General features: G+C 34.9%; 1 protein-coding gene and 2 long non-coding RNA genes across 3 annotated transcripts; 1 reads left to right on the top strand and 2 right to left on the bottom strand.

Annotated features, from left to right (window-relative positions):
* Positions 1-383: 383 nt before the first annotated feature.
* Positions 384-2328, bottom strand: LOC126056952 (uncharacterized). The gene is made up of 3 exons (XR_010277923.1): positions 2225-2328; positions 1287-1412; positions 384-601 (listed from the first exon to the last, which is right to left on the bottom strand). It is a non-coding gene; the product is annotated as an uncharacterized LOC126056952 (long non-coding RNA).
* A 94-nt stretch (positions 2329-2422) lies between these two features.
* Positions 2423-5974, top strand: LOC135119024 (uncharacterized). Its single transcript, XR_010277922.1, has 3 exons — positions 2423-2532; positions 5134-5211; positions 5758-5974. It is a non-coding gene; the product is annotated as an uncharacterized LOC135119024 (long non-coding RNA).
* Positions 5975-6348: 374 nt separating this feature from the next.
* LOC110371465 (zinc finger protein 184) lies at positions 6349-12743 on the bottom strand. Its single transcript, XM_021327735.3, has 3 exons — positions 12309-12743; positions 10995-11511; positions 6349-10548 (listed from the first exon to the last, which is right to left on the bottom strand). Exons 2-3 carry the CDS (start codon positions 11502-11504, stop codon positions 8719-8721), a joined length of 2340 nt encoding a protein of 779 aa, XP_021183410.3. The 5' UTR covers positions 11505-11511; positions 12309-12743; the 3' UTR covers positions 6349-8718.
* Positions 12744-12896: the final 153 nt, after the last annotated feature.

The following is a 12896-nucleotide window of genomic DNA, read 5'->3' as shown; positions in this document are numbered from 1 at the left end:
TTTCGCATACGCGATTCGGCTGGTGCTGCAGAGGAAAGAAAGATATACCATAACGAAGGTAAATCAGGCGCCTTCTTAAGAGTCAAGCAACGTACGGTCTTAGGCGCGATCAGCTACTAGGTAGAACTAACGAGACGTTCGGGTACCTCGTCAAATCAAAACCAATCTATAAAAGATTAGTATTTATATTGAAAATAATGAGCTAGTTTCACAGAAGGCGTCTAAGGTCGCGAAACTAGTAACGTTTCTCGTCCCTGAAACAACTGCATTTTGGCGAAGCTACTTTCTTTGGAGGCGTTTTTTTGTTAAGATATCTACGCTAGTCATTTGTTCTACATTATCTACTGAATAATTGTGCAAAAATACAAACAAAAACAATCGCTTCAAATATTTATTTCGAATTCATAAATCTAATGATAGTAGTGATCAAACTATGGAAGGTCGGATAGAATTCCAATATGGCGGACACGAACAGAACTACTAGAGTGACAACCCTGCTGACGCTTCGTATTAATGTTAGGGTTGTCGGCGGCGCGAACGACAAAGATTTTCTTAGTGATTTTACTTCATATGTTGTTAGTCCATCTTCTGGTGGTGTTACCTGTAAATTGATAAATATTTATAATACATAGTAAGTAATAAAAAATGTTACATTTTACAGTGCCGTTTACTATCATATTTGAAAATTAAATCTTGGCAACCCGCTAAGAGTCTCTAGGGGATGTCTGTTGTAATCATTCTGGACAGAAGAGTAAGAGTATCTTCTAAGTTCCTACAACTCGTAGCAGATCAAAAAAAATGCTATTATCAGAAAATTAATGATTATCGATTTTTCATCACTGTAATTTACCTTGAATCCTACGCCAGGTTCTATGTGTGCGGGGCCACTACTTTTTGCACAAGGCTGCAAATTACCAAGTTATGTAGGAACTACTACTTTAAGTATGATTTCGAGGCTTTATCATTATTACTATAAGGATCATTGATCATTGTACCCTCGGCCGTGCGTGATCCCCCAGCGGACTATAAGGGAGATAACGAGAGTGCACTTACCTATATCTGTGCAACCGCTACTGTATTAGAACTATTATGTAGTAGGTAGAAGTTCTGTACAGTGCACAACAAACTCAAACTAAGTAACATTATGGGTGTAACAGTGTATTTCAGGCATTGCTGAGGGCCTAAACTTTTACTTCTCTTTTAAAGTATGAGGTACAAAAGTAGTAGCAGAGTTGCTCTCGGCGGTCGTAGGTAGTCCAGGTAGTATTAATCTTAAATCTAGTTACCTGTTCATTAGAGACTTTTTCAACATTATCAGTAGAAGTTTCTGATTTGACGTCGGCGTGTATGGGCTGCGCATGATTCGTCACTATGTGCAGAGCGCCCGACGCTCCTCGTTTCGGTCGGGGCACCTGTGATGATCATTATTATTAATATATTTTTTTTAATACAAAATTGTATATAGGTAGTATTAAATATACGGATTTGTACGAAGTTTTTTTTAATATTTTGTATAGAGCCGGTTCTTCAAACGATATAGGCTGAATTGTGTTGCTGGGGAGTTTGTTCCACCATTTCTCATTTCCAGCAAAAACACACATAGGAAGTGGTGAAGGACGGGCGGTTTTGGGGCTGGCTTTTGTAAACTTGACCCTCAAAAAGCTGCCTCTGCTGATTTTCAGAGTATTTTGAATAAATGATTTTTACTCTTATGCCTTTTTATCTTTTATTTTGATGTAGCTTAGCTTACAGAAGTCACATAGTTTCATCTGGAAAAAAGTTCTCGCAGGAAGCTAGCATAAACTCGTTAAAGTAGCAGATTTGAAAATGAAAAGTTTTCACGGTTACAGGAAAAAAACATACACAGGGCTTTTGTGTAGACTGATTTTATTGAGTAACCCTAAAAAATATAATAAAATATTGCTGGTTACGCTCGAGTGCAATTAATTCGACTCACTTTGAGGAAAAACGTGATGGCTATAAAATTTCTCAATGTTTTCTTAGTAAAATAAAAAATAATGGATGATGCAATAAATATAATATAGATAGGTAGGTATGTGTAAGGATACCTACACAGTTTGTTGTGTTAGCACCAAAAACACAATGTAATTAATTGCTTACTTTGGGCTAACAGACAGTGTGAAAGATGTATCGATATTAGCCATATATAATTCCTAGACAATCCCGCAAGGGCACAATTCAGGAAAAAATATAAATAACTTACATCTTCATCGATGTGCGCAAAAACCAATGAAAATACAACTAAAAACAAAAAAATCGAATTCATGTTTTCCGCATTTTTTGTACTGATATTTTAACACAATTCGATTTTTATGTTTCACATAAAAATATAAATAAAAATCATCGAATAGCTTTATATAAAAGTGTCAATAATTTTTTTTTATTGATTTCCTCTAAATAACTCAATTGTATTCAGAATATGTTACAGAAATTCTAAGCAAAATGTTTAATCTTTTATCTGTTTTTCTTGTTTTTGCAATTTTTTGTAACATTCATGGACACGGTTTTGGCGTAAGTTAATATATTTTGTATCTTTAAATCACTACTTTGCAACAACGGTAAAAAAACAAAATAAAACGTGATTTTTTTCTTAATTGATGATGCATATTCGGCTGTTAGTGCTTAGAAAAGATTTTACGCACATCTAGCAGATATGGCTGACAATTCATATAGGTGATAGGTATTACATTCAATAACAGTAGGTAGTATGTAGGGAGAGTAGGAACATAAGGACATAAGTAGTACATAAAAGAGTATACATATAAGTAGAGTAAATAGTAGCAACAAAACCGAAAGTTTAGTTCCCTTGGAACTCTCTGGAATTGTGAAAAACAGCTACATAATAGGTACCTACATTAGAAATTTCATTCAGTTATGATGCAGTATGGAAATTGTACCATGCCTACATGTTGGAAAGACAGTCTATGATTAACAAACCCATAGATAAGGAGGTGTTGCCAGCTCGTATCCCGGTAAATTTAAAGTCCCCCCGGGAAATCAGCGGCCAGTAGGCTTATTATTGTGAGTCCCGGGTTTTAGAGGTGGGAGTTGTACATATTTATGGCTGCCATGAAATAAAACCTATGGTGTTCCGTTGTTTAGAATTTACAACTAGCTATTTGACGTGGATTGGCTTGTATCCTAAATATTTATTACGCAGCTATGTAGCTAAAACTAAAGGCCATTGTAAAAGATAGGCCAAAGAGGCTGCATTAGTCGGCCCATTGTTTGGTGGGGCTTTTTATGTAGATGCATGATAGTGCGTAGGTACATTACAATCAGATATCATCGGCTGACTGACAAGATTTAAGTATTCGATTCTCGCTTAGATTCAAACTAAACTGCCAGCCATCTTTCGGACTAATTCGTAGCCTGTCGACAGGCTAAGGTGTTCAGAAAATGCTTCTAAATCAAAGATTTGCCCACGTGAAGTTCATAATTACAAGAATGTGTAGGTAATTGAAAAAACTGGCATTAAATTTTTCAATGTAGCAACACTCCATAAGATTGAACATTAAATATATTCCGCCATAGTTTATAGAAGCCCATAATACATGGTGTAAGGACTACCGATATGGTAGAACGCGGCGTATATCCGCCTCGGTGGCTATCGACCGCTGAATATATTAGTAGCATGGAATCGTTACAAGCTCTCATATTATAGCTATATTTAGCTATAGCGTGGTACTTGCAGGACAATGGATTTGTAGTTACGTACCTAGTTATTATTGAGAAGTTAAAGGTAATAAGCCTTTTCATTCATACAGTGAATTTCCCGAGAGGAAAAACTGAAAAAAAGTATTGTGTATAAAAATTACATTAAAATTCGCTCGAAAATCTGCGAATGTGAAAATGCTGTTATGAAGAAAAAAATAGATTAGGATCTCAATTCTCTTCTGCCTAGCTTTTTCCCTTCTATGTTGGGGTCAGCTTCCAGTCTAACTTGGTGCAGCTGAGTACCTACCAGTGTTACACAAGGAGCAACTGCCTGTCTTTTTCAGTATCACAGGTTGTTACACTTGGCTGAATAAAATTCAATGCAATACAATACATAGGTACAATATTATGGTTACCATAGTTATTATAGTTGGTATGTTTCATGAAACAAAATTCAAAGAAAAACCTAAAACTCAGGAGTCTCTTGTTATTCACAAGTACTTCCATAGGGAGAACTCCCTAAAATTACATGGGAAACACTCGTGTACCTATTCCCATACTCGTGGCTTATATAGAATAGTTCTCAAGTGACCGAACATGTGCATCTTACTTATTCATAAACACTTGCATTGTCACTGCTTTGTTACAAATGAAACAGAAAAATAGGTAGGTACCTAGGTACCATTTCTACAGTTAGATTGTCTAAAAAGAGAACTTTTAAACCAAACGAGTTTATTTTCATTATGTTCCCGACTATCAAATTATTTTAAGGAAATAAAGTAGAAAGACTCTAATTCTGTTTAGCCTTAAAATGATTTGACAAAAGTTGGAAAGATTGCAATAGGGTTTTTAATAAGGACTGGTTGTCAGACTTTGGCTTAACCAACTAGCTCTTCCTTCAACATTTTCCTATATGTTTATAGACACATATTTATTCATAGGAAGCTACGTAGTTTTACTTTGTATTCCACGAAACACAACATCATGCGAATACAACCTTGCGCTTTAATATTTAAAAACAAATCGATACACGATTGCTGCATTACTTTGTATTGAAGGCCATACAATCCATCACGGAACATTAACTGTCAGAACCCGTGATAAATATGCCCTTTTACTAGTGTTATATGAAGCAGGAATATTATTAAAACGCCGTGGAAATTACCCTACTTAGTAAAGCATCATGGCTGTTTTCCCAGCTCGTTATGTAGGAAACTACCTATGTATTTAAATGTAGGTACATTATGACAGTTAAATAATTCCAATGTTATGATTGCTGATATTTTTTTTAGATGTATTTAAGGTTTATTTCATTATTTCTCTCAATAGGATTTTCTTATTTTGGGGTTTTGCCGACTGTAGGTACCTAACTAACCTAGAGCCAAATTAAGTTGAACAATAAGAGAATCTACGAAATTACTGAATAGGTACCTAATATTGATTTTTATATTGCAGCGTCAACTCCTAAGCGATGCAGATCTGCAATCAGCACTGATGCCACAAGAACTGAACCCGGCTTTCGTCCCAGAGAAGGTAGCCTTGACACTCTTTTCTTTCTGATAGGAAATCATCAAATGACTCCTCCCACTGTGGGTTAGTAGCGGTGAGGGAGTGTCAGTCTCTTACTGACTAAAACCCATCATGTTCCTTCTTAGGCCTTTTATGTACCAGGGCGACGATAACTCGCGCGAACAATCCCGGAGGACCTTGACGCTCTTAGAGCGCTTTTACGTTAAATAAAAATAAGAAGGGAGGGAATGTTAGTATGACGACTGATAGAGGGGAATGGGGGAAAACATAGTGCACTGACTGGCTTCTGACACTAAGTACCTTGGAGACAGGACAGGAAGAAAAAGAGGGGTTTCACACAAACGGATTTTCCCGAGCATGTACCCGCAGTAGGTACGATACCAAAGATATTAAAATGACAACCAAAATCCACCAGTTTATCGTGTCTTCCGAAACAAGGAAGGACTTGTTATGACGACAAAAAACCACTCCATTTGCGTTGCTTAAACTTGATGATGACCCACAAGCTCTTCCCATATTTTTCCATCATACTTCCTAAATTAAAAACAGCTGTTTCAGGATGCACCATGGCGCGCAGTATTTCCTCTCGGCAGACAACGACGTGAGTTAGAAGTAGCAGTGGACCAGCCACCGCCATCTCCGACCATATCACAAAGCCTCAAGGTCTACAGTCGCATGGCAACTTGTGTATCTCTGGCTATAGCTGCGATTGTCGAAATTATACTGTATGTTGTCGAGTTTTATACGGTCAGTTGAGTAAATGAATGGCTACAATAAAATGTCTTTTATTTTTTACTAGCTTCTGCCAGCGGTTTCACCCGCATCCGGGCCTTCCTCGATAAATAGGCTAATTAACACTGAAACATTTTTTCAAATCGGACCAGTAGTTCCTAGCGTTTAAACAAAGAAACCACTTCTTCAGCTTTATAATATTAGTATATATTAATCTGGCTCAACAATAGGTGAAAAGCTGAAAACAAATTTTAGGCTAAAAGTAGTGGTATGGAGTAATATTTTTAATTTGTGCACAGTTCTCCAAAATCTCAGCACAAGTCCGCGCATATGTCCATAAGAAAATTTAATAAAAACGTTGAAACCTAAATATAAAGCTGATTTTTCAATTAAATGAAACCACAAATTACTGTTGTTCAACAAACAATATATTTTTCATCTCTTACACATTTACGCTACTTCGAGAACTAAAATAATATCAGGCACCGAAATACACAACAACTTATATAACGCCTTCGCACATCAAAGCGAAAGCTAAGCGATATGAAAGCGAAACTATAATTTACTATAGTTTGCTATAGTCTGCTATATAGATTGCTATAATTTAGATACTATAGACTGCAAGTTTACTTACTATAGCTTGCTATAGTTTACTATCGTTTCGCTTTCATCGCTTATAACATTATGTCCTAATCTTTAGACCCACGAAGCAGTTATTTACGACTGATATAATATAACAACCAATATCAAAACGCAGTTTAAGAATCATTCAAAAATATTAAACGGGGACTCAAACCCTGTAGGTATTATAAATGGGAACTGGCTCACAATCGGTGTTGCTCGAAGACTGGCTCAGAATAAAAAGGGTAGTAAAAAATTGGTATTTCACTACTACTACTTATTATTACTACTATTTAGTTGCGGCAAAAGGCGAAATAAAAAATTAAGTGCAAAAAGAAAATGACTTTTTTGATAAAATTAACTGGTTGTGGTTAAATTAAGGCATACAAAACTAAGTACAATTTTTCCTCTGAAGTTTAAACTGAATATCTGTATGAATAAAAATTTTACAAAATAATATTTATGAAAAAGTAGGAATCACACCAGATTTTTAGTCCAGACTCAGAATTAAAATCTCAAATTCTAAATATGTTCTACTTAAGACTCAATGTATTTTTCTCTTTAATGATAAGTACCAAAATTAAGTTAAAAACAGAAAAACAAAGACATTATTCTGAAAATGGACTAAAAATTTCCATAAACAGTTGTTAAAAAAAGGATAAAGTACAAAATTGTTAAGCAAATTGTTATCAAATCAGCACTCAAAATATAATCATTTGTGACAATAAAACAAAAAAATGCAACTTAACCTTTTTAGTGCAAAAATAAAGTAACAAAAAAAACCTTCAATTCTAATTATAAGAAAAACCTCTAAGTCGCAATTAAAAAATCAGCTTAAAAGTATCAAAATAATTATGAAAACAAACAGTTGCGATAAAAGTATTCATATTAAAAAGTCTTCACCCTTCTATAAAATTGACTAAACGCAAAATAAGTAAAAATATGAATTTGTGAATAAGTATTAATCACGCCCAACCAATGTTAAAAATGTCCCGTTCCATTAGAAATAAAGGATTGCTTTGCTTTTTAAGCCTCAGATAATAATCGTCCTAAACTTCTGAAAGTTACCGTCCGTAAGTAAAACGAAACATTTCTTGTTGTAGAACAAAAATAAAATAATAAAAATACAACCAACAGCTTTAGTGACATACTTGCTTTATATAGCAAAAGCGATAGAAAAAAAGCTATTTTTTGTAACAACTTTTTTTAAAGTTAAAATCAGTACGTTCACCGACATAAAAAAATAATTAAAAAGAATATTAATAACGACATTTTGTGAAACAATCGTAAGTAACCGTTACGTTTTACGGTGCGTCCTAGGTGAAAGATTTAGATGCGAACGCGAAGTAGCGCGAAAACTATTAATAGACGATTTCGTTTGAAGTGGCCTACGTGATGTTGAGCTGTATAGCTAGACCATTTTTGGTGCAGAATGTTTTCCCTTGAAAACTGACAGCTGTCAACTGCACAAAACATTCGGTACCCCTATTTTTACTGCATAGCGTAGGTACATCTATCAATTCGCTTCGGATCGCCTCGTGTTCGCGATTCACCCACGTAGGACGCACCCAAATTATTTTAGCATAACAATACAATTAATATAAAGTAGACTAGTAAAAAGCGGTGTCTTCACCGTTGTAATATAAATACCCCGCCAACAGATAAATGCTTAACAAAAACTTACTATACACAAGCCGATAAGTTTTATTACTTAATTAAATTAATTATGTTCTAATTGTAGTGATATTACTCAAAAAAAAAACTCAGTATATCTGGCATATTAAGCACATCTGCAATTATATTTTTTAAATTCTACTTATTTAACGTTATTACCGTCTTTTATATACGTTTAAATTTTATTGGAAGACTACTATGAACAGTCATTAAAAAATATTAAAGTTATCAATATTAGGCACTCGATTGAAAGCGGGTGTGAGATACTTGTATGTGTTAAATATACGCGTACACAGACATTGTGCATGTATACTTACACACACACTTAAATGGGTCAGCCGCGTTCGTGACATTAAACATCTGTAGTAATATGTGACCAGCACAACTTGTAATAACTCATCTCCACACAAAAGATAATAATGCCTTTTTATAAAAAAGTAACATCACTACAACAGAACAAATAAATAGGCAAGATATAATCGTTTACTTAAAGAATATCCTACTAGGCGTGTCCTCATTCGGGAACTCAATGAACGGATGAGTTAATTTGTGCTCCGACATCTCACTCTCACTGGGAAACTTGTCCCCACAAATGTCACAAGCCACTTCACTACACGACTCACTTCTCGATTTCTCTTTTTTCTTCTTCTCTTTAACCCCCCACTCTTTCTTCCTCAAAGTCTCTTTAATCTTCTCCTGTTTAGCCGAAGACTGGGCTTCCTGAACTATAGGTTTCCCCGTCAGTAAAAACTCCTTCATATTTATGTGTTTAGGCGATAGTTTGTGTTGTTTTAGTCGATTTTCCGAACTGCACTGGTATTCGCAGATAAAACAGACGTATTTCATATCGCCTGTATGTATTTCTGCGTGAGCTTTCCTCTTTTCGGGGGTTGCGAAGCGGAAATCGCAGAATTTGCATGGATACTTTCTATCAGGATTGTGGAATCTCATGTGAGAGAGTAAGGCAGTCATATCTTTGCATATTTTCCGACATTCTAAACACATGACTCCTTGTTCGACTGGTTCCGTTTCTTCCACAGTTTCCGTGCTATGGTGTATGCGTCTATGCGAAGTTAGACCCTTCTGACTGACGAAAACTCTCCGACAATCCGTACATTGAAATTGCATCTCAGTTTTTACATCAGGACTGTGCTTTTCAATTTGGTGCATCGCCAGTTTATCAGCCTCATGGAACTGTAGGCCACATTCCTCACATTTCCAAGCTTTGACTAATTTAGAAAAGGCTTCTAATACATCTAAAACGGATTGCCCTTCAACTTCGGGATGGAAAGTCTTCGTGTGGTTGCCAAAATCGATAATTTTCGAAAATGTTCTTTTACATCGTGGACAACTATAAGGCTCCTTGTGATCATCCATTACGTGGCATTTCAAGTCGGACAGTTCCATATAACTTTTGTTGCACATAAAACATTTTAACTTCTGCTTCCCTTTGACTACTTCGGAAATAACTTTGTACTCCATTAATTGGACTTTTTGGTGAACTTGTAAATGTTTGAACAGTTCTTTTCTCGTGTGGTAATCTGTAGGACAGAACTTACAAGGAAATCTCTTTCTATGTAGCCGTTTTCTATGTAAAGCTAATTCTTCTTTGTTCTTAAACTGCTTATTGCAAGAGACACAAGGATACGTGTTAGTATCAGAAAATAGATTGTGGGACCTCAAGCAAGTTTCCATGCGACTTCGCCTTCGAAAAGTTTGGCCACAAGTACATTCGTAACCTTCCTTCTTGATTTTTTCCTCTTTTTTGACTAATTGGCTTTCTAGTTCTGCTTTTAACTTCTTATTTCTATTGTCTTTTCTTGTTATCTGACTTCGTATGTGGCCTTGAGCGCGTTTCTCTATGCCATCGTGGACTGCCAAATGTCTCTTGAGAAGACTTTTATGTCTATAAGTTTTTGGGCACTTTGGACAGGTAACAGTAGCTTCTCCTAAATCCTTCTTTTTACCTTTGGCTTTAAGGAGGCCGTATGCCTCTTGTTCTAGCGATAATACGTTACCTGTGATGGAATTTAGTTGGAATGAATCTTGATAGTCCATATAATCATCACCATTGTCATATGTGGTTGGCAAAATTTCTTCTGGGTTGCCAATTTTGGAGAATCCCATATTTGTCTGGCTCATGGGAAGTATTTCCATGACTAAAGTTTTAGTGGTTTTAGATTCAATAAGGCCGTCGTGTGGGTTTGTTATAGTTGAAGTGGTGTTTATAACTTTGTTTGATATTAAATGTGTTTCTGTGACTGTTAAATCAGATTCTTCTTTGATGTCTATTTTGTCGTAATCTTCTTTTTGCTGTGGAATTAAATAGAACATTTTTATTCTTATGTTGTAAGAGATAATAGGTATTATAAGGAAGAGTACATGTACTCATCAACTAGCAATTAATAATCAGGAAATAATCAGTTCATGTAAAAGGATTAATAAATCTGTTACTGCACAGATGAGTAAAATACATAAAAGTCTAGTTCTACTTCTGTCTGAAAGTAGGCCTAACCAGCTTCGCATTGGCAAAAAACACTAGTACACATTTCCATTTCTCAGTCACACCAAAATCTGAATGTCATTATATGTATTGTTATACCTTCCGCCTGTGTTTTCATCCGCATCCGCAGGTAACTACTTCCCTTACGTAGATTAAAAGGGTCCAAGCTAGGTACCAATGTACAACCCTACGTGCCAATTTTCACCCAAAGCGGTTTAGAATTATTATAAATAGTGTAAGTAACAATGACACCTACCTCATAATCCTCATCTTCACATTTAATATTCATATCATCCTGCAAACAGGCTTCAACCTGATTCAAAGCAGCTGCTTCATTACTATCCATACTTCCGACATCATCATCAAAGTTCGGATAGTCATACGTCACCAACGATTCATCACCCACAACTGGTTCTTGTTTTACTCCATTCTCTACACAATCCATTTCGAATTTAGGTACCGATACATAATGTTCAAGTTCTTCTTTTGGATGAAAAACATCATCCATTTTTGTACAACCATCGTCAATATCGCTACCCTCTTTTTCGATGCTCACCGATATCGATTCTTGCTTTACTTCTACATGAACATTACTGAAAGGGTTGTCTAAGCTTTCATGTATACTGGTATCGTCTAAGTGTATTTCTGTCTTTATATCTAGTGGAATATCTTCAGGTAGATTGTCTATTTCAGTTTCTTCTTTTATTATGGTGTCTGTTTGCAGTTCAGCTATCTCGGAAGGTGTGGGGTAGCTTGGGGATGCCATCTTTATTCTGAAATAACAAAATCAGAATCATATTATTTATTTGTTAAGCATAGGTATTACATAAGGATTTTATTATTATATTATACTAAGTGTATTACGTTTTGCAGTGAAGGCGTATTATGCGGTATTATGTTTTGTTCGATATTTAGGTTTGTTCATCATTAAGTACAATCCAGTTAGATTATTTATCAATCCTTATTTGGCTCTGTAAGTAATGATTCTTATTCTCTTCTTGAAATATTAATTAAGTTGCAGATTGAAAATTCAAATAGATTATTCCAATAGGTTAATTTTTATGTACTTTTAAATTATTGTCAGAAATTAGTACACAAGTGAATAAATAGTTACCCACCTACTTGTTGATTCTATCTTACCAAGAGAAAATTGGTAATGGTATTTGACTAGTAACTGATTTTGACTTTATGGTCTATTAATGAAATTAGACAAGTGTAACCATAGATTCTATACAGGCTGGAAGTACCTAATGTTTTATTTTATTTTCTTAATCTAAGCCTTCACTTGTAAAACATTAAAATGCATAAATTGTTGGGTTTTCCATTTTTCAACAATCAAAAACGTTTGAGTGAACATAGATTAAAATATGATCTAAGATAAGATAATATTGGCAACTATTCACTCTAAAAACTTTTGCTCAGCAATTTGATGTTTCCAAAACAAATGTTTAAACATTGCCTATAACCTTATGAATGCACTGATTTGCAGGAAATATCGAAATTATATACCATACATAATGAGCTGTAAATACTGTATAAAATAAATTATGACCCTCAAGGTCGCACTTACTTATTAGAATCAGATTGCTTACAATCAGAGTCCCCTTACACACAGGTATCCATTACGCCTTCGATCAAATATTTTATATTAACATACACAACATTAAGCTATTACAAAACATATTATTTTCATTTACTCAGCTAAAGGCACGACCGGAACATTGCTTCATTATCTACAGTCGCCGATTATTGAACGTAATTTTAATACAAGAATCACTAATTAGCTAACACCGCTGATTATACTGAAAATTACGTTCATACGTAATTCACACGAGCTACTTGCATGGGGTTTTACGCTCATGCGAGAATTACACGATTATTGTATTCATTTGTGACACTGATAATAGCTTAGTTATTATAAAATTTCAAATTCTAGTGCAAATTAATAAAATCTAAACATTCCACTTTGCACTATAATTTTGACAGTTATTAATGTTTTCCATTTTTTATCTGTACTTTTTTTACAACATTTTTCTTTTAATCGACTAAAAGTTGTAAGTTAATAGTCGAACAAGAAATGGAGACGACCAAAACTGGGTCTTTAATTCGAAGTTTTTCAATAAAGTTTTAGAACATAGAGGCGGTAGCAAACACTAGA

This window comes from Helicoverpa armigera, chromosome 28 (genome assembly GCF_030705265.1).
Source record: "Helicoverpa armigera isolate CAAS_96S chromosome 28, ASM3070526v1, whole genome shotgun sequence".
NCBI classification, from domain to species: Eukaryota; Metazoa; Arthropoda; class Insecta; order Lepidoptera; family Noctuidae; genus Helicoverpa; species Helicoverpa armigera.
The sequence above is the reverse complement of the archived record's forward strand: the minus strand, read 5'-3'. Positions and strand labels throughout refer to the sequence as shown.